Source organism: Paroedura picta, chromosome 1, assembly GCF_049243985.1.
Source record: "Paroedura picta isolate Pp20150507F chromosome 1, Ppicta_v3.0, whole genome shotgun sequence".
Classification (NCBI taxonomy): domain Eukaryota; kingdom Metazoa; phylum Chordata; class Lepidosauria; order Squamata; family Gekkonidae; genus Paroedura; species Paroedura picta.
In genome coordinates, this window is record NC_135369.1 from 25,217,709 (window position 1) to 25,245,272 (window position 27,564).

At 47.3% G+C, this 27,564-nt stretch overlaps 1 protein-coding gene across 4 annotated transcripts in view; it reads left to right on the top strand.

The window, feature by feature from the left end:
* Positions 1 to 27,564, top strand: part of SPTBN2 (spectrin beta, non-erythrocytic 2) — a 106,024-nt gene that overhangs the window by 45,471 nt on the left and 32,989 nt on the right. For all 4 annotated transcript variants that reach the window (XM_077328907.1, XM_077328916.1, XM_077328925.1 and 1 more), the window contains 11 exons: positions 1,701 to 1,852; positions 12,464 to 12,637; positions 13,492 to 13,583; positions 14,322 to 14,402; positions 15,729 to 15,844; positions 19,245 to 19,357; positions 19,879 to 20,066; positions 20,222 to 20,339; positions 21,195 to 21,353; positions 24,301 to 24,603; positions 26,309 to 26,462. In XM_077328907.1, coding sequence (XP_077185022.1) covers positions 1,701 to 1,852; positions 12,464 to 12,637; positions 13,492 to 13,583; positions 14,322 to 14,402; positions 15,729 to 15,844; positions 19,245 to 19,357; positions 19,879 to 20,066; positions 20,222 to 20,339; positions 21,195 to 21,353; positions 24,301 to 24,603; positions 26,309 to 26,462 — 1,650 coding nt within the window. The remainder of the gene's footprint in view (positions 1 to 1,700; positions 1,853 to 12,463; positions 12,638 to 13,491; positions 13,584 to 14,321; positions 14,403 to 15,728; positions 15,845 to 19,244; positions 19,358 to 19,878; positions 20,067 to 20,221; positions 20,340 to 21,194; positions 21,354 to 24,300; positions 24,604 to 26,308; positions 26,463 to 27,564) is intronic.

Below are 27,564 nucleotides of genomic sequence, written 5' to 3' on the forward strand. Positions count from 1 at the left end.
CCTGCTCAACGCAGGATCAGCCCTAAGCATCCAAGAAAAGTGTGTATCCAACCTTTGCTTGAAGACTGCCAGTGAGGGGGAGCTCACCACCTTCTTGGGCAGCCTATTCCACTGCTGAACTACTCTGTGAAATTTTTTTTCCTGATATCTAGCCTATATCGTTGTACTTGAAGTTTAAACCCATTACTGCGTGTCCTCTCCTCTGCAGCCAACAGAAACAGCATCCTGCCCTCCTCCAAGTGACAACCTTTCAAATACTTAAAGAGGGCTACCATGTCCCCTCTCAACCTCCTTTTCTCCAGGCTCAACATTCCCAAGTCCCTCAACCTATCTTCATAGGGCTTGGTCCCTTTACCTTACTGCCACAGTTTAAGCATCATTGCTACCAATGTAGAACTTATTCTCTTCCTTTTCTGCATACATCATGAGGAAGGTTGCAGCAGCAGAAGTCACATGAACATAAGGAAACTGTATTAGGTACTTTTGATGGCAGTTATCCCAGAAGAAGCACTTCCTTTCCAGACCATCATAATTTAAGAATGAGAGTATATCGTGCTTTCCGTCCCTGAGTCAGATTCTCAGATTTTCTCCAATTCAGGCTGACCTTTCAGTTCCAACACAAAAGCTGCATATTTTCCAACACTTTTCTCAAGTGGTTAGAATGTTTCTGAACATGATGTGATATCCCTGCAGCTCACTCAATGGTGTTTTGGAGCTGACAGGTGAAAGAAAATGTTTGGGCAGTTATAGGTTGCTTTGTGCTGCAAAAGTGATCAGGGTTCATCGTTTACTAAGATGAGGGGTATCTGTTGTGGAGAAGGATGGCCTAAGACATTGGTTCTCAACCTTCCTAATGCTGTGACCCTTTAATACAGTTTCTCATGTTGGGGTGTCCCCTAATCATAAAATTATGCAAGGGTTCTTTCACAGAAATTAAATTGAAACTGACCAATGGCATGAAGATCCATTGTTCATGCTTGCATATACATTTTCCCCCCTGGAGTTTCTCAGTTCAGTTCTGCCTCTTGTCCCACCATGCCAATCTCGCTCTTTTCTGCTGCTCCAGACAGACAAACGCTCTATCTCGATCTACCCCACAAGGCTGTTGTGTGGATGGTGCCTCCCCCCAGCCAAGCTGATTGCCCTGCCATGACCCCTGTGAAAGGGTTGTTCGACCCCTAAAGGCCCCCAGGTTGAGAACCACTGGCCTAAGATAAAAACAAAAAAGGATGCTGTTTCCTTCACTGATGTGACACATAAGTGACAACGGTAGAAAGCTGTCAGGAATATCTTTATACTGAGCAGTGGTCTGTCAAGTTCAGCACTCTCTACTCTGACCAGCAACAGCTCTGAGAATCTTGGGCAGAGCCTTTCAGAACATGACAAGGGCCATGGCTTAGTAGCAGAGCATCTGCTTGGCATGCAGAAAGTCTCCAGTTCAATCCCTGGCATCTCCAGTTGAAAGGACCAGGCAGCAGATGACTTGGAGAGTCAGTGGGAGAGAGACCCTGGAGAGATATTGTCAGTCTGAGTAGATGAAACTGTCCTTGGTGGACCAAGGCTCTGATTCAGTACTGAACCAGAAACCAGAAACCTTCAGCATGCAAAATGCATTCCCTGCCATCAAGCTATGGTACTCTTGAGCATGCTAGACTGATGTTGTTCCTTCCTCACGGTGTACGATGGGTTCTGTCTTGCAGATGAGAGAGAGGCCGTGCAGAAGAAAACCTTCACCAAATGGGTCAATTCTCACTTGGCCCGAGTCACTTGCCGTATCAGTGACCTGTACAGTGACTTGCGGGATGGACGGATGCTGCTGCGCCTTCTGGAGGTGCTCTCGGGAGAGCAGCTGGTAAGTGGCTGAAATGGGGACATCATTAGCGCTGTGGGAGAGGGTGGGGCAATCTCCAGAAGGTAAAATAACACATTGTACATTGTTTTTTTTTTGGGGGGGGGGGATCCAAAAAAATTATTTTCTCTTCCAGGCTGCTGTAAAAAAAAAAATCCTGGATCTTTATTAGTTTGTTGATAAGAATGATTAAGTAACAATGTGAAGTATTAACTTGCATTCTGTTTATTCTGTCTTTCTTGTTAGAGTTAGGGCAACTTGCTTGAAAACCAATTCTCCCCACATCCCTTTAGACTCCGCAGCCAACCCCAGGGTTGAGGTAGAGGAAAAAGTAGCAACAGAATTAGACATCTGGTGGCATTGAGTGAGATCACAGTTGCATTGAATAACCAACAGGTGGGACTTGGAGGAAAATTGCCCCTTTAATAGAGGCAATGAGACGTGATTTGTGTCTGAGCCATGAAAAGACTTCAACTGCTCCATTTCCACATGTTAAACCTCTATTAAAGGGAGAGGACATTTTTCTCCAGACCTGTTGGCAGCTCTGCCCAAAGGGCTTTGTCGGTGACAGTTTTTTGCATTTAAAGTTGGTGGGTATTTTAGCTCTACACCCAGCCCACTGAAATCCCTGTTCCTTGATGCTTAGACCTAACCTCCTTATCCAAACGGAAGAGAACGTCTTCCACCAAAATCCCCAGAAGTACTGAAGTTACTTGAAAGTAAAACATACGGATGAAGAGCTGTACCACTCTTTAAAGGTTATTTAAAAAAAAAATCATGCTCAGAGCATGCATGTCAATGTCATTTGTCCTACTGCTGCATTGAGCAGCATTTCAAACCTTCCTCCTGCCTGAGGGATTTTTCTCCAACTTAAGTAGCTCTTCCTCCCTCAGAAGAACCACGTAACTTGGAGGAAGGCTCCTGAGGCTGGAGGAACTAAGGATGCCAGCCTCCAGGTGGGACCTCTAAGAATTACAGCTGATCTCCAGACTACAGATGAGAGAAAATGGATGCTTTGGATGGTGGACATTGTACCCCACTGAGGTCACTTCCTCCCCAGACCGCATCCTCAAATCTCAAGGAGTTTCTCAGCCTTGATTTAGGCAACCTTTTCCCCCCCTCCATGCCCTGCTGGGGGCCTGGTGGGACTTGGCAACCCTAGGTAGAACACAAACCAATGTTTTTTTCAGAAAGCAGTACAGAGTAGGTCTGTTCTATGAGGCTTATTCTAAGGAAAGTGTTCTTAGGATTGCACTGTGTATACCAGGGGTAGTCAAACTGTGGCCCTCCAGATGTCCATGGACTACAATTCCCAGGAGCCTCTGCCAGCAAATGCCGCAGTTTGACTACCCCTGGTGTATACTGTAAGTCTAAGGATGCAAGGATGTAGGTTAATAAGCCTCCCTGATAAATGCACACCTCCTGTCTGTGGTTCAGTGCAGTTCTTCCTGTTCCACTCCTAACCATCATCCACGAGGCTTGCCAGCTCTGTGTTGAGAAATACCAATACCTGGAGATTGTTTGGGTGGAGCCTGAGGAAGATGACGCTTGGGGAGGGGAGGGACTTGAGCAGGGTATAATGCCACAAAATCCACCCTCCAAAGCAAGGGTAGTCAAACAGCGGCCCTCCAGATGTCCATGGACTACAATTCCCATGAGCCCCTGCCAGCATTCACATGGTAGTCCAAGGACATCTGGAGGGCCGCTGTTTGACTACTCCTGCTCCAAAGCATGTGTTTTCTCCTGGGGAACTGATCTCTGTGGCCTGGGTATCATTTGCAATCCCAGGAGTTCCCCAGCCACCCACCTGGAGGTTGGCAACCTTACTATGCAGATTCCTCATCAGGATATACCCTCCCTCTCCCCCCTGTGCCTTGTTGATTTCCTCTTCCAAAAGTTTGCGACCTCTGTTCAGGATCTCCTTGTGCTGTTTGGGGGACTGGGGAGTGATAAGCATGCTAACTGCCAGCATTTTAAGTTGTGTGGAAATATGCAAACAGATTTGGTAACTCTTTGTGAATGACTCACTGAGTGAAACCTCAGTATCTAACATCTGCACCTATCTAATTGTGTGATGAATGCTAATGGTATGATGATAGTGACGAGAGAGGCAGAAATGATTTTTCCCTCTCCCATAATGCTAAAGCCTTAGATGTGCAGCAGATCAAGGATAAGCAAAAGGAAGTACGTCTTCACGCAATATGTAATTAACATGTGGAATGCACCACCACAGGCTGAGGCAAGGGCTGTTAATCTAACCTGCACACACATGCAGTGAAACAGGACAAGGGGGTGCAGTGGTAGAATTCCGACCTGCACTGCTTCAGGTGGCAGACTCTGGCTTGAAATGGGAAAGGGAGGGGGGAAATATCCGGAAAGCAAACGATTAGCACACCAGCAAAAATGAGGTGCTATGTTTTTTCTCACAGAATCATAGAATAATAGAGTTGGAAGAGACCTCCTGGGTCATCTAGTCCAGTGGTCCCCAACCTTTTTATCACGGGGGACCGGTCAACACTTGACAATTTTACTGAGGCCCGGGGGAGCAGTCTTTTGCCAAGCGACGTCGCCACTGCCTCCTGAGCCCCTACTCCGCTTGCTTTCCCGCCAGTGACCCTGACTTCCCGCCACCTGCTGGGGGGCGCTGCCAGCAGCAGCTGCGTAGTGCCACGCTGAGGGGGAGCCCCAACCATGGCGGCCACTGGAGAGCACCAAAGGTGAGCCGGCGGCAGAGTGGCAGGGCAGCCCCCGAGGCAGCAGCCTTGGAGGAGGACGAGGAGGAGCTGCGGCCCGGTACCGACTGATCCAAGGACCAGTCCCGGTCCCCGGACCGGGGGTTGGGAACCACTGCTCTATATGGCACCCTTTTAAATACTTGACGATGGTTATCAAGTCCCCTCTCCCTAGTATATTAGCTTGCTATGCATGACGAGAGGTTAATAAAGGTTTTTGCATTCGCAAATGTCACAGTCCACTCAACCATTTCATTTTGTTGCCTGTCTAGATCAGGTCAAAGATGACATTGGGAAGTATGCTGCAGCGGTTAGCAGTGAAAGTTAAACGGAGCCTTCATGTATGTTCAAGGGTTGCATATCTCAGATTACCCAGTCTGAGATATGAGCAGGGTTAGAGCGGTTTCTCAATGGAACAGGCTTCTTCGGGAGGTGGTGGGTTCTCCATCTTTGGAATTTTTAAACAGAGGCTGGATAGCCATCTGACAGAGATGCTGATTCTGTGAAGGCTCAAGGGAGTGGCAGGTTACAGTGGATGAGCGATAGGGTTGTGAGTGTCCAGCATAGTGCAGGGGGTTGGACTAGATGACCAATGAGGGTCCTTCCAACTCTATGATTCAATGATGAGGGCTTTACTAAGAGGGGTAGCCATCCTCTTCACATTGGGAGCTTCCCAGAAGCGGTGGATGGGCTGCTGCTGGATTCAGGGTATTGATGGATTTTTATTTATGTTCTACGCTGGGCTGGGTATGAAATAGGAGAAGTCTTTTCACAGCATAGATGCCTCTTTTGTGCTCCCAACCCACGTCCATTTGCTTTGAGGCTGCGCATGCTGGCTTTTATTCACAGATGCCAGGGATTCGCCGGCTGGTGATAAATCCAAGCTGAACAAAACTGAAACAACATCCCATAAAATCGGCAGTTAGGGTGTTCTCTATTAACAAACCGCTCTAGATGCTGGCTGTTGATCACAACGGAGTGTGACGGAATGTTTGCAACTGGGTTTTAAATCCAGTCTCTCCGGTTAGCACAGGAGGGTGGGGTAGGCAACCCTTTTGGGCACAAATACCAACAAAAAATGGGGTTTACTGGTGAAGATATTGATGGTCCTGGCAAGCAAAATGGACCTGGTGTTAAGGGTGATACTTGGTGAGACATTTGGAGCAAGCCAAGCCCAGCATTTTGAGGATTCACTCTGGACCTGGCTGCTGGAAGGGCAGGCCTGGGAGGGAGATGGTGACAGGCATAAATTGTTCCTGTTGCCTTCTGTGGTGGAGCCTCATGTTGGCACATGAGCAAAGCACTGCCTACCCCTGCTCTAGAAGAAGAAGAGTTGGTTCTTATATGCAGCTTTTCTCCATCCAAAGGAGGCTCAAAGCGGCTTACAGTCGCCTTCCCTTTCCTCTCCCCACAACAGACACTCTGTGAGGTGGGTGAGGCTGAGAGACCCCTGACATTGCTGCTTGGTCAGAACAGTTTTATCAGTGCCGTGACAAGCCCAAGGTCACCCAGCTGGTTGCATGTGGGGGAGCGCAGAATCGAACCTGGCATGCCAGATTAGAAGTCCGCACTCCTAACCACTACAACAAACTGGCTCTCTAGATTGACCAATTTAGGGGTCAATGAGATTATGGCCTTTGGAGCAGCCAGAGCAAGAGGCAAGGCATTGCTGCAAAGTGGACATGTTGGGTCGGAGGGGTCAATGAAAGGATTAGAATCCTCCATCCATCCCCCTTTCCCTGCCTCTTACATGAGCTAATCTATAATATATATACATTAATATATATCCTTCTGTCTGTCACTCTATTGATTTGAATTCCATCTTTCCTTCAAGGAGCTCATGGCAGTTTTGCCTACTTCCTTCCTCCTCTGCTTTTTGTCCTCACGACAACTCTGTGCGGAAAGTTAAACTGAGAATTAGTGACTAGCCCAAGGTTACTCTAGTTCTGTACCCTAATTGGTATCTGCACACTAGCCTGAATGGTTGGCATTATCTCCTAAACCGCCTTGAACTACATGTTTAAATAAATAAATATTGACTACTTATCTCAAATAGGAAGTTAATGTTCTGTTATAAGCTTTGCAGAAAGTCTCGTGTTTAATTCCTGGTGACTGTTCTCCATGGCTGGAGTTGCTAGGTGAGAGTCAGTCCCCCTCCAATCCTCTGATGTTTCTGAATGTCCCATATTTGTGAACTGGGTTTATTTATTCCTGTAAGGAAATAGCTACTGGGGACACCGTCATCATGGAGGGATTGGCTAATCTTGTCCAGGCCTTCTAGGTGGCCCAGCCTTCTTTGCTGGGAAATTCATAGGAGAATACGCACAAAATCTACACATATCATCTCTACACACAAAATCCCACATATCATCTCAATGAGTATCTCTAATATCATTCCCATTTCAAAAGTTGGTTTTTCTCCCCCACTATTCACTACCTGAAGGAGTCTCAAAGCAACTTACAATTGCCTTCCCTTCCTCTCTGCCCAACAGACACCCTGTGAGGTAGGTGGGGCTGAGGGAGCTCCAGGAGACCTGTGACTGACTCAAGGTCACTCAGATGGCTGTATGTGGAGGAAGAGGAGGGAATCAAGCCCAGCTCTCTAACGTAGAGGCTGCCGCTCTTAACCATTACACCAAGCTGGCTCTCTGTGGATTGTCTTATCTTTGGATTGTCTTATCAGCAATACAGTGTGGGTGGCTTCTTTAAACATACAATCAATAATCAGATTAAAAATCTTATTGAAATGTATATGTATATGTAGATCTGTAGCCTACAGGATGACTAATTAAAACAAGAGCCTTCAATTGTGAGCATATAGCGTATCCCAAAAAGTTACTATCTCAGCCAAGTGATTTGACTATGCAGGTTTACCAATAGGGTTGCTAACTCTGGGTTGGGAAATACCTGGAGATTTGGGGAGGGTGGGGTTTGGGATGGGGAGGGACCCCAGCAGGGGACAACATCATAGCATCTGTCTTCCAAAGCGGCCATTTGGGCTTCTAGGCCACCCCTCTCCAAATGGTCTCGGGGCATCTTACAACAGTTAAAAACCCCATATAATAAATATAATATCATTAAAATACTAAAGTTGATCAATTTAAAATTATTTAACACAAAGCACGCTTTGTCAATCCCTCTCCCCCGAGCCTGGGAGAGGCGTTCACAGGGTAAAGAGTGCAGTCTTTGGCCCCAATCAAATGCCTGGTGGAAGAGCGCCATTTTGCAGGCCCTTCGGAACTTTGGGAGTTCTGTAAGGGCCCAAGTCTCTGCTAGCAACTCATTCCACCAGGCTGGAGCCAGGGCTGAAAAGGCCTTGGTTCTGGTCAAGGCCAAAGGCACTTCTCTGGGCCAGGTACCACCTGGTTAGAGTTTGCTGAGTGAAGTGCTCTTTGGAGAGCGTATTGGAAGAGGCATCCCCTCAGATATGCAGGTCCCAGACCATACCAGGCCTTAAAGGTTAAAGCCAGCACCTTAAACCTGATCTGGAACTTGGCTGGCAGCCAGCACAGCTGCTGGAGACCGGGTCAAATGTGGGCTGTCCATGGAGTCTTTGTGAGCAAGGGTAGTCAACCTGTGGTCCTCCAGAGGTCCATGGACTACAATTCCCATGAGCCCCTGCCAGCAAATGCTGGCAGGGGCTCATGGGAATTGTAGTTCATGGACCTCTGGAGGACCACAGGTTGAATCCCCCTGTTTGTGAGGACCTGGGCAGCCGCATTGTGGACCAGTTGTAATTTCTGGGGCAGGGATAAGAGAAGCGAGTTACAGTTTCTCCAAGGAAATTACTCTCTATTGCCCAGGATCAGATGTAATTCTGGGAGATCTCCAGGCACTGCCTGGAGACTGGCAACCGTGTTCACAAGCATGGTAAATTCCTGTTGCGTTATCTGAGAAGAGTGTATTTGTGAAATTAACAAGAATGGCACATGTCATGCGGATGAATCCGGTCAGGGTTGATTGGAGCACGGCATGGTGGTGGCGAACTACCCTGCAGCCCCAGCTCCTGTGTTTGTGCCACGTCTCCCTTGGCTGTTCCAGGCTAGGCCAAGCTCTGCCGCCCCCAGAATAAGACAGCCAAACACCTGTTCCCAGAATTCCACGCTGCACCTCCCTCGCAACCAAGAGGAACAGCCCGTTCCCACCCTGAGCAAGGCGGTTTTTCCGGTTTCCAAGCAGGCTGGCAGTAAGATCCACCCTGCCTGGCAGCTTGGCAGGTGCTGCTGCTGAGTTTTCGAGTTTAGCGCAGAGAGATGCTGAAATATGCTTGGTGATGCTCAGAGGCCCTGAGGGGCGGTGAAACCTGGGCAGGGTTAAGCAAGCAAAGCATGACGGCCTTTTGAGGCCGCTCTTAAGGACGAAGGTAGCCTGAAAATACCTTGTGTGGCTTAAGGTGGTTTTTGCACCCTTGCAAACACACACACACACACACACACACACACACGTAAATCTTTGAAGTGAGAAACAGCAACAAATACTTTGAAAAGAGTTTCCTGGCTGAAGAGAGGTCTAATCCCAGTTCTGGGGCAACCTCTGTGTCACTAATCTAACTTTCTTTCAGGATTGAGAAGTTAGGAGCCTTGGTGTTACATGGCTAGATAGTTCAGCAGTGGAATGGGCTGCCTGAGGAGGTGGGGAGCTCCCCCTCACTGGCAGCCTTCAAGCAGCTGCTGGACAGATACTTATCCTGGATGGTTTAGACCAGTGGTCCCCAAACCCCGGTCCAGGGACCAGTACCGGGCCATGGATCAGTTGGTACCGGGCCGCAGCGCCTCCTCATCCTCCTCCTTGGCTGCTACCTCAGGAGCTGCCCTGCCACTCTGCCGCCAGTTCACCTTTGGTGCTCTCTGGCGGCCACCATGGCTGGGGCCCCCCCTCGGCGTGGCACTGAGCAGCTGCTGCTGGCAGCACCCCCCCAGCGGGCAGTGGGAAGTCAGGGGCGCCGGTGGGAAAGCAAGTGGAGCAGGGGCTCAGGTGGTGGTGATGTCCTTCAGCAAAGGACTATCGCCCCACCCCGGGCCTCAGTAAAATTGTCAAGTGTTGACCGGTCCCCAGTGATAAAAAGGTTGGGGACCACTGGTTTAGACTGATCCTGAATTGAGCAGTGGGTTGGACTAGATGGCCTGCCTGGCCCATTCCAGCAATATGAATCTATCTTTGGAACAACTCTGTGTGTATGTGTACATGCGCATGCGTGTGAGTATGGGACTATAGTCTGTTTCACAGATGCTTGTTTTATATGCTTGTAAATACCTGTCCTAAGAACCTGAAAGGGGGCACCCAAGCTTTTTAAATTATATTCACTAATAATCTTCCAGCATTTCTAGATTTGCAATGGCAGAATTGTTCAGGAAATGGGACATTGTTGTGCAGAGGACAGTCAGAGAGCGGGCAGGTAGGCCCCTGGCTTGCCAGGCTCCAGGTAGAACCTGGAGATCTCCTGGAATTATAGCCAGTCTAGAAGACAGAGATCAGTTCCCCTTCACAAAATGGCTGTTTCAGAGGCTGAATTTTATGGCATTATGCACCATTGAAATCCGTTCCCTCCTCAAACCCTGCCCTCCCCAAACTCCACTGCCAAAACATCCAGGACTTTCCCAACATACTGTTGGCAACCAATGAGAGCCAACATGGTATAATGGTTAAGAGTGGCAATCACTAACCTGGAGAACGGGGCTTGATTCCCTACTCCATCCTCCACATGAAGCTTGTTGTGACCTTGGGCCAGTCACAGCTCTCTCTCACATAAGATGCCTGTTGTGGGGAAGGGGAAGGACATGCGACTGTAAGCTGTTTTGAGACCATTTAAGGTAAGGAAAAGCAAGGTATAGAAACCTTTCTCTCCTTCAACCCCAGCTGGTCCAGCTTGCCTCTTGTTTGAAGGTGCAGGATTTAGCCCCTTACTGCTGGGCTGCTGACCGGTGCCTTAGCTCCCTGGTGTTTGCTTCCAGTGTGCAAACTTGCTATTTAGGAGATGTATTCATTTAGAAAATGTATATGCCACCTCTTCAGAGACATGCAGTTCCCAGCTCCTTAATCACACAGTCCTGTGCAAGCTGAGATGTCGCAAGGGTGACAGATCATTCCTCTTGCTGTCCCCACTCTCCCAGCCCACACGCCTTTTCCCAGCTCTTGACTTCCCATTCTGGCCCCGGAATTGTCAGCTTCAAGGCCTCTGCTATGTTTTTTTTTCTCTCTCTCTCTCTCTCTCTCTCCAGTTGCCTCACTAGATCCCCTCCTGGGATGACTCCGCCCTTCCATCCATGGGATGTGTTGTTTGTAGGCAGAGTAGAAATTCTTCTCATGGGCAGAGCCTTCTGTGCGTGGACTGCCCCTCCCATCCCTGCCCTCCAGGTTTTCTTAACCTCAGCGACATGTAGACAAGCCCTTCCGGCTGTCTGTCTGGGAATATGCTGTAAGAAGGGAGTTCCGTTACAAATCCAACCAATGTCTTGGCAGGCATGGGTCTGGCAAGCATGTTAATGTTCCGCATGCCAAGTGCATCCACAAAGACGGGACTCTGCATATATGAGAGAGAAAGAGAGAATGTGAATGAGTGAGTGTAAAAGGGGAGGTGCTGGAAGTACCTGCCCAACAACAGGGAACAAAGGAGAAGAGGAGGGGTGAGCCATTTGTAGGCAGAGAAGGGTGTGGTCCATAATGTCGAGAGTCTTGCCTGTGAGACTTGGCCAGTGACTCACTGGCTGGCCTTCAGCAAGTGATTTATCTTTCCGCCTAAATCCTCCACGTGTGATATAGGAACAAGGGTCACCTTAATGAAATCTGTTAAGATTGTCCTGAGAGTGGGAGGCAGTTTGAGAGCACTGCTCAAATTAGGATGCGACATAATCATTGTTGGTGTGAAATGCCATCAAGTTTCAGCCAACTTTGGCAACCCTGTAGAGCAGGGGTAGTCAACCTGTGGTCCTCCAGATGTCCATGGGCTACAATTCCCATGCGCCCCTGCCAGCATTTGCTGGCAGGGGCTCATGGGAATTGTAGTTCATGGACATCTGGAGGACCACAGGTTGACTACTCCTGCTGTAGAGCAGGCGTTCTCAACTAGGGTTTCATGAAACCCTGCGATTTCTTGATAGCCCTGGAAGGGTTTCCCAAATGGGTGGGAGTTAATATATATGGGGTGGTGTGACCATATATGATCATGTCGACCTGCCCCCCCTTCCCAAATGGCCAATGATGGGCCTGGAGGGGATGGGAAGGGGAGCAGGCCTGGGTGGGCGTGTATACATTTCTGTTTCCCAACCATATTCTGCACGATTGCACCACTTCTAGAGTTTCTCAAAGCCTGAAGAATGTTTCGGGGGTTCTCAATGCTACAAAAAAGTTGAGAAAAGCTGCTGTAGAGCTTCAGGACATGAGAAGCACCAGGCCTATGGTTGGGCCAGGTATGGACCCTTAAAACTGCTGGCCTCCCTAACCAAGAACCCACCCAGGCAGAACATCGTTAGAATGATCAAAGCCCCCTCTGCCGCCCCCGGAATAAAGATGAAGCATGCAGTGCCTGGTTTTAAGATTTATAATTTAAATGTTTTAATAATTATATAACTGTTGATGTATTGTATGGTTTTAATCTGAGCCTTCAAACTGGATAAATCGAATAAATATAGGTGGTTTGCCATTGCCTGACCTTGTTGGTCTCCCAACCAAGGCTAGCCCTGCTCAGCCTCCGAGGTCTTGACGTGATGATTAATTTCTATAAAGGACAAGTGCTGGGGGTTCTACTCTGACTGAATGATTTTATGTACCAGGTGTCCTGGGAAATGCATTCTGCATGTGCTCAGGAGCGTTTCACGCAGTCCAGCTTAGAGTTCTGAGGTTGAACCCTGTTCCAGATTATGTCCAGACTCTTCCCTTTCATTAGCCCAAACCAACCAAAGGCCGGATGCGCATACACTGCCTGGAGAACGTGGATAAGGCCCTGCAGTTTTTGAAGGAGCAGCGCGTCCACCTGGAGAACATGGGCTCCCACGACATCGTCGATGGCAATCACCGCCTCACACTGGGCCTCATCTGGACCATCATTCTCCGCTTCCAGGTATAATAGTGCCCTGCTCCTCTCCCCTCCTTCCTTTCTTGTCTTTCGCAAACAAATCCAGATGGTCTGTAGCCCACGCTCAGGTCTCTTGTGTGTGCACAGAAGCAGCACAGATTGTGAGAGCACATGTAGCATTCAGATTTCTCAGAGTCATCTTTCTTTTTTTTAAAAAAAAAGAAAAAAAGAAAAAGAGCAAGTATCCGGCCTTTCTTCCTGCAAAGATGTGCCTGAAAATGGATGAATAAGACCTATGGTGTTAAAATGAGACAGCCATACCTTAAATACTTAACAAAATTTATTCCAGGATAACCTTTTGTGAGTCAGAGCTTATTTCATCCGAAGCATTTGATTCAGCTCAACAAAACACCAGTGGCACCGTAAAAGCTCACAAAATTTATTCCTGCACAATATTACTGAGTCAGAGCCTGCTTCATCAAATGCAGTGGAGTTTTTATGATTTGCAAAAGTTTATACTAGAATAAATTTGATCTTTTAAAGGGCTGCCTCTTCCATGTTACTGCTGCAGACTACTTCAGCTATCCACCTGGAATTATAACCATTGTGCTGTTCCCTAGCAAGGCCAGAACAAATCATGCAAAACCAGAGCAATGAAGCGAAGGAGCCTGAGTTACACCAGCCTTAATGTTCAACTCTTATCAGCACAGTATTTATTCCTTTGTTTAATAGAATATTTGCACCCACTGTCCTCTTGTGAATCAAAGTGGCTTACGATTCCAGAAATTAAAAACATAACAAAATAGAAAACAATGCCATTTAACCATACCCCAAGAATCGAGCGGTTTTGGAGGACCTGCCATCTTGTCTACACTCAGCTGTACTCTCCTCCCCCATAGATCCAGGACATTAGCGTGGAAACAGAGGACAACAAAGAAAAGAAATCGGCCAAGGATGCCTTGTTGCTTTGGTGTCAGATGAAAACAGCTGGGTAAGAGAACACCTGGAGGAGCACAACCTTGTGTCTTCGAGGGCAGGAAATGGAGACCTTGAGGCCAAATCCCTTAAATATGACATCACTGTGTTTAGTTTTGTCCTGCTCTTCACACTGCTAGAAACTGTTAAAGAAAGAAAAGGAAGCTAGGAGTGACACTCCAAATGTGCACAGCAGTTCAGGCCAATAATGCTGGGCACTTTCAAGGAGTATTTTCAGGGAGAGCATCTGCCTTACATGCAGAAGGTCCCAAGTTCAATCCCCGGCATCTTCAGTTAAAAGATACATGTAGTTAAAAGATACATCTTTTTCTGCCTGAGACCCTAGGACAGGGGTGGCCAAACTAGCTCTCCAGATGTCCATGGACTCATGGGAACTATAGTCCATGGACATCTGGAAAGCAGCCACAGTTTGGCCATCCCTGCCCTAGGGAGTCTCAGCCAACCTGAGCACACAACACTGTCCTTGATGGTATGAATCAGCATAAGGTAGCTTCCTGTGACACTGTTGAACTTTAGTATTTGGGCTGATGTTTGAAAAGAGATTGTAGCTAAGCCCTTGTTTGTGGGTTAATATTTCCATGTACAAAATTTGAGCTAGTAATGAATTTGCCTGGGGTTAATTTTCTTTTATGTGGTTGTAGCTGGGATGATCCCTTGTGTCATGGCAGGATAAAAAACCTGAAATGTGTAAAATAAATAAGGCGACGCTCTCTCTTCTGGTTCCATATTGCAGGTACCCCAATGTAAATGTCCACAACTTCACCACCAGCTGGAGGGATGGCCTGGCTTTCAACGCCATTGTCCACAAACACAGGTCAGTCAGGGAGGGGACAAGTAACGACATTGTGGGGAGCGGGCTTCAGGTGATGGGGCCACCCAGTCGAAAACCTTCTTCCCAGTAAAATGACCACAGGGCCAGCAAAGGGTTCTTTAACCCGTTCATGTCCAATATGAACATCAAGAGTGGCTTGTACAGATGCTTTCCTTTAGATACTTCTAGCGCAGGGGTAGTCAACCTGTGGTCCTCCAGATGTCCATGGACTACAATTCCCATGAGCCCCTGGGGCTCATGGGAATTGTAGTCCATGAGCATCTGGAGGACCACAGGCTGACTACCCCTGCTCTCTAGCGGCCTGCTATTTTTCGCTTCCTCCTCACACTGTCTCCATGCAAGCTTTTTACCTCCTCGTTGTCCCTGGGATACAAGCACTTCTCTGATTTGTCTTTCTCATGTAAGTTCCTCTGGGGAGGGATCAGCACCTAGAACTCCTTTGACACTAAATAAATGTTAAATGAAGTTGCAGCGCTTTGGATGGCTCAGGCTTGCCTAGTCTCATCAGATATCGGAAACTAAGCACGGTTTGTCTTGGGATGGGAGACCTCCAAGGAGATCCGGAGTTGCTATATATAGGCAGGCAGTGACAAACCACCCCTGATCATCTCTTGCCCTGAACGCACTACAGGGGTCTCTGTAAGTTGCTGTGATGGCCCTCTCCCCCACCAGCAGTATCACAGCCCCTATTTTCTCTCTTTGGAAGGGATACCAGCATGATAGGTCAGCAAGTAAAGTGGATTGGTGGTGGCAAACCGCAGGACAACAGACCAGAGAAGAAATTTCATGCCATAGCGCACAACTGACCAATGGGATTTGTTTCTGTAGAAAGCTGTGATAAGTGTTAGTCTCTTGTGAAAAGGAAAAGGTTGATTTCTGGTAGCTTAGATTCAAATGGGTAGCCGTGTTGGTCTGAAGTAGCACAATAAAATCAGAGTCCAGTAGCACCTTTAAGACCAACAAAGATTTATTCAGGGCGTGAGCTTTCAGGTGAAAGCACTCTTTGTCAGTCTATGAACTCCTTACATGACAGGGTCTTAAAGGTGCTACTGGACTCTGATTTTTCTGGCAGCTTAGTGCATCATAGGCTCTGGGTCATGGTCGCTGCAAATAGTGCCTCCATTGCAGAGGCAGAATACCATTTTGTATTAAGAGATCCTGGGGACAAACAAGAGGATGGTGCTCTGTTTGTGAGCTGCTTTGGTGGGCTTTGTCGGGGATAGATTGCTTGGCTAGGTGGCCCTTTTGGTTTGATCCAGAAGGGTAATTCTTAATATCCTTTAAAAAAGATCTTGCTGTCTCCTACAGGCCAGACCTAATAGACATTGAAACCCTGAAGAAATGCAACGCTCACTATAACCTCCAGAATGCCTTCAACATTGCCGAAAAGGAGCTGGGTCTGACCAAGCTCTTGGATCCTGAAGGTGGGTTCCACTATGCAGGTCTAAGTGACCACTTGTGGTAGGGGTATGAACAAAATAAAAACTGCACGACATCTTAAGAGATCTCTTGAGTTTTAGCAGTACACAGATCACTAAATTATAGTGCTAAGTTAAGTGGCTTGTGCCACTTCTGGCTTCTGATGTAAAGGGAAAATCATAAGTTTATTTACTTATTCCATATCCAATGTGAAGATCTTGCTTTCCCAGCACTTAGTGTTCTAGTTAAAAGTTCTATTTAAAAATTATCTAACTAAATGTGAGAGACTAAGAACCAGGAATATAAAAGAAACACAAATCAGACTGGCGTATGTTAAAGCAGTCCTGGATAAATGAGAAGGCATGACATTCCTGTTCTGCCTAATTTGAACCTAAGAAGGAATCCAAAGTCTCTTACTCAAGAATATGCAAAAAAAGTTACCCTCCCCAAATCCAGATCTGAGAAGTTCATATGTCACAAGGCACTGAGAGCTTATATGGAGAGAGAGTGTATGTGTGGGTGAATAGGTTTCCATCTAAATTGTCAATTTCATGATGTACCTCTGAGTGTACCAGTGATGCTTTAAGTGAAACTGAAGTATACTGATTGCTACTTGCAGTGTTAGCGTTCTGTTTCCTGTGATTTATGCTGGTAGACTAACAGCTGTTCATGAGATGTTATCAGGGCTGTCTGAAGCCCTGTTTGTGAAACTTCACAAGGACATGAAGAGTGCATTAGAACAATGGGAATTAAAAATTGGTGTTTGGAGTTACAGGAAATCATAAGTAGATTCACTGAGCCATTACTAATTAATGCTAACATATGCTAACTAATGAAGCAAATCCTATAAAATACAAATATATAGATTCCATGGGCCATGCATGATTTACATTAAATTCCATGACATCAGGAGGAACAGCCTGTTTTCCTTGCAGAAAAGAGGGTGGAACCATATAGTGTAAGTCACAAATCTTTTCCTAGTGAATAGCAGGTGACGTTAACAACCATCCTGTGAGGATGGTTGGACCAAGAGGTCAGCATGACCCAAGTCTTTAAATCTTTGTCCCATCCAGACTCAATATGGACCTTGAGTCTTGTGTGGATTGTGAGTAGGTGGGCAGGAAGAATTGTGTTCGTGCTTGGTTCCTGTGGCCCTTTCTTGCAGGCCCAGGAAAATGCCAAATGCCACTTTGAGTGTGTGAGGCTAATTTCCTCCCGGCCAGAATAGCCAGGGATTCTGTTTTTTCTCAGAGGGGGCATCATCTGGGCATGGAATTGGGGTCATTGTCGATGGGCAGGTAGTTGTGAGTTTCCTGTATTGTGCAGGGGGTTGGACTAGATCAGTGGTCCCCAACCTCCAGTCCAGGGACCAGTCCCGGTCCGTGTATCAGTCGGTACCAGGTCACGGCTCCTCCTCGTCCTCCTCCCTGGCTTCTGCCTCGGGGACTGCCCTACCACTCTGCCGCTGGCTCACCTTTGGTGCTCTCCGGCAGCCGCCATGGCTGGGACTCCCCCTCAGCGTGGCACTGCGCCGCTGCTGCTGGCAGCACCCCCCAGTGGGTGACGGGAAGTCAGGGGTGCCGGCGGGAAAGCAAGCGGAGCAGGGGCTCAGGCAGCAGCGGGGTCCCTCGGCAAAAGACTACCCCCCCCGGGCCTGAGTAAAATTGTCAAGCGTTGACCAGTCCCTGGTGATAAAAAGGTTGGGGACCACTGGACTAGATGATTCTGAAGGTCCCTTCCAACTCCATGATTCTGTGATTCTAAGTCTAGCAAGGTAGTAACTTTCCATCCATTTAAGAGTATAACAAGATAAATCTCGGGCTAGAATAGATCAGTGATTGATTTGATTCTGTTGTTTATTGCCTAAGGGTGTAATCCAGTTTTATCATGCAATTTATTGAATATATTTATTACATTGAGAAACCAGTGCTGTAATTTGCATTGAGTCTCATGAAGCAGAGAAATCAGACAAAGAGAGCTTTGACTCTTGAAAGCTTTCACCCTGAAAAGCTTGTTGGTCTCTAAGGTGCTCCTGGACTCAGTTTTAAATAAGTCTTGTTCAGCATCCTATTTCATATGAATGCAGCCAGTTGCTCCAAAAGCCCAATGAGCAAGCTATAGACCCTTCGCCCCCTGATGCTTCCTCCTGGCACTGCAGTTTGCAAGTTTATTGGAGAAGGGGAGGGCAAAGGGTGTTACGATAGCTGTGTTTAACTACGTAAAAACTAGACATGTCGAAGAAGGGGCCAACCTGTTTACTGCAGCTTTAGAAACTAGGACTAGGAGCAATGGATTCAAATTAAGGGAAAGGGGGTTCCACTTAAATATTGAAAGCATTTTCTGACCATGAGGGCTGTTTGTAGGAGTCTGCTGCCTCAGAAGGTTGTGGGGTCTCCTTTTTTGGAAGTTTTTAGGAGGAGATTGGATGAGCACCTGTCAGGATTGTATGATTTTTAAATCCCAAGAAGGTGGGTGGCTGGACTGGATAGCCACCTGTGTCTCTTCTGTGTGATTCTGATTGCCTCTGGATGTGAAGGTTCTCTTTGGTCATCATGATTATATATTTTATTTATTACATTTGTATAATGCCCTCCCCTAAGGCTCAGGGTGGTTCACATGGAATGTAACAGAACAATACATAATACTGATTATAATGAATGGAAGGTAACAGTAATAATAACAATAAACAGATAAAATAACGTTCTAACAGCGAACAGTCTAATAGGCCCAGGGTTGGTCCAATCTGTCACATGGGTTCAAGGGAAGGAGGTTCAGGGCCCAGTAGATGTTTAGTTCCGGTAGACCTCAACCAAATGCCTGGCGGAGAACCTCCCTTTTGCAGCCCCTGCTGAACTGTTTTAGTTCCATTAGTTCCCTGATCTCCTCTGGGAGCTCATTCCACCTGGTGGGGGCCACAACAGAGAAGGCTGTGGCCCTGGTTGAAGTCAAGAGGACTTCCTTGGGGCCAGGGACCCCTAGCCGGTTGGAGGTGGCGGAGCACAGAGCTCTTCAAGGGGCATAGGCAGAAAGGCGGTCCTTCAAGTACCCTGGACCCAGTCCACATATAGCCTTGAAGGTAATTGCCAAGACCTTAAGTCTGATCTGGAATTTGACTGGTAGCCAATGCAGTTGTTGGAGGACAGGCTGGATGTGGGACCTCCATGGTGTTGCTGTGAGGACCCCGGCCACCACATATTGGACCAGCTGCAGTTTCCGGATCAAAGTTATTAGCAGCCATTGATGGACCTATCGTCTATGAAAATGTCTAATTCCCTTTTAAAGCCATCTGTACTTGTGGCTGTCACTACATTCACTGGAAGAGGCTTCCCCAACTGAATTACTTTTTCGAGTGAAGAAGTACTTCCTTTTGTTCTATGATGCTCATAATCTCATGCTCCTTCCTAGATGTAAACGTGGACCAGCCGGATGAGAAGTCCATTATTACTTACGTGGCTACCTACTACCACTACTTCTCCAAGATGAAAGCCCTTGCCGTGGAAGGGAAACGGATTGGGAAGGTATTATGAGGGCTGCAGCAAAACCATAGATGGAAGGGGGGGGGGAGTCAGTAGGGCAGGGTGAGAGAGACATAAAGGCCCTTGGTTCAAAATATTTTTGGACAAGTTGTGGTGACAGGAATAGAGAGTTGATATATCTTACTGGAATGACTGGTGATTTAAAAGTGTGCAAACAATTAAAAGTTAATTAAGCTTCTCTTCAGGCAAAATGAATATTTAGGGCCTAGATCAGGGGTGGCCAAACTGTAGCTCTCCTGATATCCATGGACTATGAGGTCCCTGCCAGCATGGCCAATTGGCAGGGGCTCATGGTAATTTTATTCCAACCACAACGTCTTTGGGCCTTCTTCCTGCTGTTTCTGTCTCAAATCTCACCGTGCGATCCAGAGCTGGGCAGTTCAGCACTACTTGGATGTAGGGGGGGAAAGGATTTGTGTGTGGGTGTGTGTAGAAAACGTCTCAGTCAGCAGCTCCTTTCCCAGGACCCCAAATATTCTGAATGACATTGGCTTCTGCTCCAGGTTCTAGACTATGCCATTGAGGCGGACAAGCTGATAGACAAGTATGAGACGCTGGCCTCCGACCTTCTGCAGTGGATTGAACAGACCATCCTGACTCTGAATGACAGAAAGCTGGCCAATTGCTTGAGTGGGGTGCAGAATCAGTTGCAAGCCTTTAACACCTACCGTACCGTTGAGAAGCCTCCCAAGTAAGTCTGTCCCTCCCAGCCCATAGTCTAAGGGCAACCTGCTGCCTGGAATGTTAGCAGTCATGTGGGTGGGGGAGGGCAACTGGGCTCATGTCTAGAAATCCTTGACTGACATCCAACCTCTCATCCCCACCTTGCCACCTGCCAACTCCCAGGTTCACAGAGAAGGGGAATCTGGAAGTTTTGCTTTTCACCATCCAGAGTAAGATGAGAGCCAACAACCAGAAGGTTTATACGCCTCGGGAGGGAAGGCTCATTTCCGACATCAACAAGGTGAGAGATAATCACATAGGTCCCGACATTCCACTAAGTAGAACTGGAAGCCTACTTCAGCCTTAAGAAGTCTTCCACCAACATAAATGGCTCCTTCTCCAACGGAAGAGGCACAAGCTGGAGGGAAGCCTCCTTTGGCTGTAGGGAAGTCATCTGCCCTAAAGTTGGATAAATGCTCCTATGCTATGTTTGTGACTATGGAAGATGGGAACATTTCCTCTGCAGAGCTGGGGGAGATCTGAAGGCCATCTGCACTAGCAAAGCAAGTAAATGAATAGATTGCTAGAGGGGGGGTCTTACACAGGGGACATTCTGGTATTGTTATGAAGCCACTTTTAATCTTAAACCGAAGCAGGATAGAAACCCACTGAATTAAAAAAAAGCAATTTGTGCTTAAGTGTTGCATCCAGGTCCAATCCATATCTACAGAATTTTATTATATTTTATTATTATTTATATTAAATATGTAGAATCTGTTAGCGAACAATGATTAATCATCAATTTTTGCAGTTTCCTGGAATCTGTTCACTTTAACCCAGTTTCAGCCTAAATATTCATAGAATCCTAGAGTTGGAAGAGGCCATACTGGCCCTTAGTCTAATCCCCTACTAAATGCAAGATCCTAAAGCCTAAAGCATCATTTCCAAAGCCAAGGCTGAGATATATGATGATAAAAAGGCACAGCCTCTGAGCATGTGCCAAGTGCTTTCCCCTTTCACTGTTGAAAGCTGCCATATATGTGTTCACATATTGTTTCTAAACAGACTGGAACCCTGCCCCCTCCCCCTGAACTGCTCCTTTTAGAACTCCAAGCACTTTTTCTTATGGAAATGCTTGATTCCCTCATACCTACAGGCCTGGGAGCGTCTGGAGAAAGCCGAACATGAGCGAGAGCTGGCCTTGCGCAATGAACTGATTCGGCAGGAGAAGTTGGAACAGCTGGCCGCACGATTTGACCGGAAGGCAGCCATGCGCGAGACCTGGCTGAGCGAGAACCAGCGCCTGGTCTCTCAGGTCAGTTTGTGTCTAGACCTGGTGCCCTGTAGTGTGATCGCAAAATCTCTCTGATTATCAAAAGGAACTCGCGTCAGGCTATGAATGCTTGAGTGTCACATGAGATTGGGTGGAAATGATCCTTAATTAACCCCCAGGGAACGACACGTTCTTCTGCAGTTTGACTAAATAGCAGCCCCAGTCCAAAGCTACAGGTAGGAATAGTGGCCTTCTTTCCCTTTGGGCAGTCCAGGAAAAAGGGTCGGCAGCCGGCCAGGAGGAGAAAATGTCCTGGTCCATGAAGACAGTAGGAAAAGAGGAAGGCCCAACACAGTCAAGGAAGCCGCAGCCTTCTGTTTGGAAGACTTGAGGAAGGCTATTAATGATAGCCTTTTGGGAGGTCATTTATTCATCGGGTCATCATGTCAGAAGCAGATCAATGGCACGTAACACACATAATGGCACATAACACACACAATAGGAAGGAAGGAAGATGTTTGCCAGGTGATGTTTACTTCCATGGCAGGAAAGGCTCAGCTGCCCATTTCCACACTTTAAGCCTGGGGTAGTCAACCTGTGGTCCTCCAGATGCCAGCATTTGCTCATGGGAATTGTGGTCCATGAACATCTGGAGGACCACAGGTTGACTACCCCTGCTTTAAGCCTCTACTAATCGGAGAGGCCAATTTTCTCCAGGCCTGTTGGGAACCCTAACACCCTAGCAGGAGCTCATTCCTTCTGAGTCACCTGCTTTTGGAAAGGGCACGTAGCACCTGAAGCCAAACTTGCTGGGTGGGAGGGTGGAAGCAACACTTCCCCCAGTTTGTTCTTTTCTGGGAGGAGGAGGAAGAGGAGCAGGTATTACTCTTTGCCCCTCTCCCCTCCTTCCTACCCCTCCCCCAGTTCAAACATTCCATTGTTGCTCCAAGTTTTTCCTGCCAAGGCAGAAGAAATAAATTGTGAGCTGCGAAGTGAGCAATTCTCCATTTAGTGAGGAGTGACCAAAGACATCTTCCCCACACCCCAGGATGTAGTCTGAGGTGCATTCTAGGGACAAACAAACATTTAAAGTCACCCTTTCATAATGGTAGTAGAACACTTAATGCTTGTGTTAATGAAGGCAGAGACACCCTTTATTAAAGGTGGAATGCTAGCAGTGTGCAAAAATGGTGCCACTCCTTAGTATCTCTTTCTAGAAGGAGACGGGATCATCCTGTTTCCACACATTTCCTTGTGATATTATTCAAAATGTGGTGTATTTCCTCAAAGTGTTTATTATGCCATTCCTGATACTAGAAGAAAAATAAAATACACGCACAGGATGGCCTGTGCATAATTGCATAGTAATTACTCATAATCATAGTATTCATTTATTTATGCTAAGTGTTGAAATGCTTCATATGCATTAGCTGAGGCCCAGCTATGCATTATACATAACATGCCCTGGGAAACTACATTTGATGATGTAGAGAAGTGATGGGAGAAGGCGAGCTTAAATCTTTTCCCTGTGTGCTACTGCCCCACTCCAGATGGTCTCCTGAAGTTACTTTCCCCCCACTCCAGGAGTTTAAGTGCATCCCCCGCCAACACATTTTATTTATTTCTCTACAACGGGGACACAAAGGTGCTTGCATCATTCTCCTCCATTTTATCCTTGCAAGACTGCTGCGAGATAGGCTAGACTGAGAGAGTGGGACTGGCCAGAGGTCACCCAGCAAGTTTCCAAAGCCTGGGTAAGAATTTGAACCTGGGTCTTCCAGATACTAGTCTGACACTCACTCGTAACTGTTACATCACACTGGCTCTTTTTAAAACACATCCGGGAGTGGAAAATTGGGAATACTGTGTCGTGAAGAAAGGGTAAAGAGCCAGTCTGGTGAGTGGTTAGGAGTGCGGACTTCTAATCTGGCATGCCAGGTTCGATTCTGAATTAGCCACATGCAGCCATCTGGGAGACCTTGGGGTCACCACAGCACTGATAAAGCTGTTCTGACCGAGGAGTGATATCAGGGCTCTCTCGGCCTCACCCACTTCACAGGGCGTCTGTTGTGTGGAGAGGAAAGGGAAGGAGATTGTAAGCCGCTTTGAGCCTCCTTCGGGTAGAGAAAAGCGGCATGTAAGAACCAACTCTTCTTCTTCTACCCTTCCTCTATCCCTGATCAATATGGTGTGGTGGTGGACTGGAAAGACCCAGATCATGAAGGTTATGAAGGTCATCAGCAGAATGCTGCCCTGAGCTCTTTAGATTAGAGGAAAGTGCACAGAGAGAAAGTAGAAAATAGCTTTTCCTTAGTTCAATGAGTTTTTGGTCACATCCATTTCCAGTGTGTAGCACCAGCACTTCTACAGGAGAACCCACTGTTATGGTTCCTATATTGCAGATGAAGGGGCTGAGAATAGAATTTAAGGGTAAGCCAAGGAATTGAAACTGGAACCGACCTCTTTTGGGTTCACAGTCTTTGCTGCTTTTGCAGCTCTGTCCTAGTGTATGCTGGAAAACTGCATAACGATGTTGCCATCTTTTAAATCTACTTCCTTATATTCTAAGCATGGGCAAGATTAACATCCAGCTCAAGAAAGCTCACAAATAAATCTGCCTTAGACTCATTACGCAAACTGGCTCCCCAGAGTCTCAGGTAGGAATCTCTCAAATCCCCTATCATAATTTAAACTGGAGATGCAGAGAATTGAACCTGGGCCTTTTTGCATACCAAGCAAATGTTCTGCCACTGCTACAACATAAGAACATAAGAGAAGCGATGTTCAATCAGGTCAATGGCCTATCCAGTCCAACACTCTGGGTCACACAGTGGCCAAAACCCAGGATTATGTCAGGAGGTCCATCGATGGGACCTCAATGTGAAAATTCCCTGGTTTTACAGCCAACATTTCTGTTGTCCGCTGGTGTGGTATAATCCGCTTAGAACCCTCTTCTGTATCTTTTTCTGGAATCTTTCCCTCCCACCAGGATAATTTTGGATCAGACATTTCAGCGGTGGAGGCAGCGGTGCGGAAGCACGAGGCTATCGAGACGGACATTGTGGCGTACAGTGAGCGTGTGTCGGCTGTGAACGCCGTGGCAGCTGAGTTGGAGGCAGAGGGCTACCATGATATCAAGCGAGTGCTGATGCGCAAGAACAACGTGGCGAGGCTCTGGGATTATCTGCGGGAGCTGGTGGCTGCCCGCCGTGAGCGCTTGCTGCTCCATTTTGAGCTGCAGAAGATGTTCCAGGACTTGGCCTACCTCATGGATTGGTTGGAAGAGATGAAGGTGAGATGCGGGCAGTGCTGTGAATGAAACAGGAGGGAGCCTTGGGGATGATACTTGGCATGGGGGATGAACTGCATCAGTACCTAATGAGTCAAACCAGGGCTGTATAATTGGGATACCTTGTCCTAGAGCAGGCATTCTCAGCCAGGGTTTTATGAAACCCTGGGGTTTCTTGATGGCCCTGGAAGGGCTTGCGGAATGAGTGGAAGTTAATTAATTTTAATATGTTTTTAAAATGTGTTAAACATTTATTGGGTGATATGACCATATATGGTCATGTTGACATACCAACCCCCCCCCCCCCATGGTCGATTATGGGTTTGGGAGGGAGGGGCCCCGGGTTGGCATTTATACAGCTTTGCTTCCCAACCATATACCACACAATTGCACCACTTCTGGGCATTCCCAAAGCCTGAAGAATGTTTCAGGGGTTTCTCAATGGTAAAAAAAAAAAAGTTGAGAAAGACTGCCCTATTCACAGAGCAATGCCTGATGAGCACAGGAAGTGCCTTATGCTGAGTCGTACCTGGCTGGCAGCTGCTCTCCAGGGTTTGAGGAAGAGATCTTACATGTTGCTTCCTACTTGACTCCTCTTAACTGAAGTTGCCTTAGACTGACCTTGGACTTTGTGCATGCAGAGCAAATGCTCTGCCACTGAGTCACAGCCCCTCAAAACAGTGGCAATTGTCACTTGGGCCTGCTACCACTCTAGGGCAGATTATTCCCAAGCAATCATGATTTCTTCTCACCCGAGGCTGTGCCTGCATACATACTTCAGTGCGGGCTGCTCTGCTGGGTAGGACAGCTTACTCTTGAGTGAGCATCCTTGGCCTGGAGCTGCATGTGACTTCCTTCCACCAGCTTATCTGGCTCTCTGCTAGTTTTGTTCCTTGCCCTGCCCAAACATGGGTTTTTTTTAGAGAGCACCAACACTCCAAATGGTGTAAATCAGAGCCATCCAGTGCAATCTCCTTATGAGACCCTTGCTTCATCTGTTTAGGTTCTGTACCACAGCGGCTGTATCACAGCAGTGGCCCTCAGTTGGCAAGACCTGAGCCAGCTAGCTATTTGTTTGTTTCATTTTATTAATTGCCCCTCTCGGCATCCAGGCTCGGGGCAGTGCACAACATACATTTCTGCAACAGTGTTTTAAAATCAGAATATAAAACTGTAACAATAAATAATAAAACACTGTCCCAATATTCCATTTTAGTATGTCTGGGTGGCATGGGGGGGGGGGGGGGAGTGCGCAGTTTGTCTGTGTGTCCTGGTCTCAGCCATATGCCTGGTGCAACAGTGGCATTTTGCAGGCCCATGGGACTTTGACACTCCTGTCAGGCCTGTGTTTGTGCCGGCAGCATATTCTACCAGGCTAGTTGCATTTCCTTAGGGCCAGGGACCACCAGCATATTCTCATTTGTAGATGCTTGCAGATGATTGTTCTTGGTGTCAGAAGTGGAGTCAGTGTGCACAAGTGTGCATTTAAGGGGCTGTAAAGAGCATCCTCTTTGCTGGTGTGCCAAGCAGAGCAGAACTGCATTCGCTAGAAGTGGAGCTGTCTCCAGCACTGTTGGGTCAATCCTGCACCATTGGGCCACCAGGCGTTAATGGCTGGCAATGTAGCAGAGGTGCTTGAGAGTTCAACCTTGTGTCCTTTCTACTGTGCTTGGGTGGGACCCTCATCCTCCTCTGGGTTTCCTTGCAGGGCCGCCTTCAGTCTCAGGACTTTGGGAAACATCTGCTCGGAGTGGAGGACCTGCTGCAGATCCACGCTCTAGTGGAGGCCGACATCGCCGTCCAGGCTGAGAGGGTGAAAGCCATCAGTGCTGCTGCCCAGCGGTTTGCTGCTCCTGGAGAAGGTAATTGTCAGGATATGCCTGGTTGCCGGCTTTCCACCGCGATCATCTGGTATCGCCATTGGTCAATGATCTGTCAATGTCCCTTGTCATTCTCTGTGTTGCGGGCCTGGGGAAGTGAACTGATAGTGTTTTTTATTTATTATTTATTTTATTTATTTATTAAATTTATATACCGCCATTCCCTTAGGCTCACGGCGGTTTACAGAATAAATAATTTACAATACAATCCCATAGTTCCCTCAATAAAATTACTAAAACCAATTAATATCAATGTCGAGGCAGCAGGTGAAAAATATTGTTCAGCTGGGGGACAACCATGCTACTGATCTCCTGAAGTCCTAATGGGTGTGAGGCAACCAGATCAGTCAGATGAACCTCGGGGGCCCAGATCGAGTGTCGGGACCTCCCACCCTGGCCTTAACCATATGCCTGGCGGAAGAGCTCCATCTTGCATTTGTATAGTCTGATTGTTAATTTTCTCTTGAGAGGATGAAACTATGGGAGAGGGGAGCTTGGACATTATCGGTGAGGCTGGCCTTGAATCAGCCTTGCAAGAATGATGTAATGTGCACCTGGGCACAGGAATAGTTTGCACATCTTCACCTGGGAGCGGGGAGGAGGCTGTCTTTTCTTGGGAATAGGGGGAACCCACCTCATCAGTTGAGGATGGGGTTTGGAAGAGGGATATATTGATCAGTGTATTGCTGATCAAATTAGTTTAAGCAAGAATAATCATGAGCTTCGCATTGCTTCCTCCATAAACTGCTAATGCCAAGTGTGTCCATTGAAAGTCGATAGGGATCCGATAGTAATAACCTAGCCCTGAGAATGGAAAAGGCCTTCACTCCACAAGATAGAGGGCAGAAAGAGCACAGTCAGAGAACCCAGATGGAAGTGCCTTTTGTGTGAAATGCAGAGGGCAGTAAGCATGGAGAAATCAGCTTAATTTATTACTACACCCAGGGTTATTAGATTCCCCAGTTCTGAGAAACCCTGATTAAACAAAGCTTAATAAACCTCTTTTATCTGGAAACCGAGTAGGATGTTCTCCCTATGTGCTGATCATCTGGGCAAGAGTTACCCCCCAAGACAGTGGTTGGTG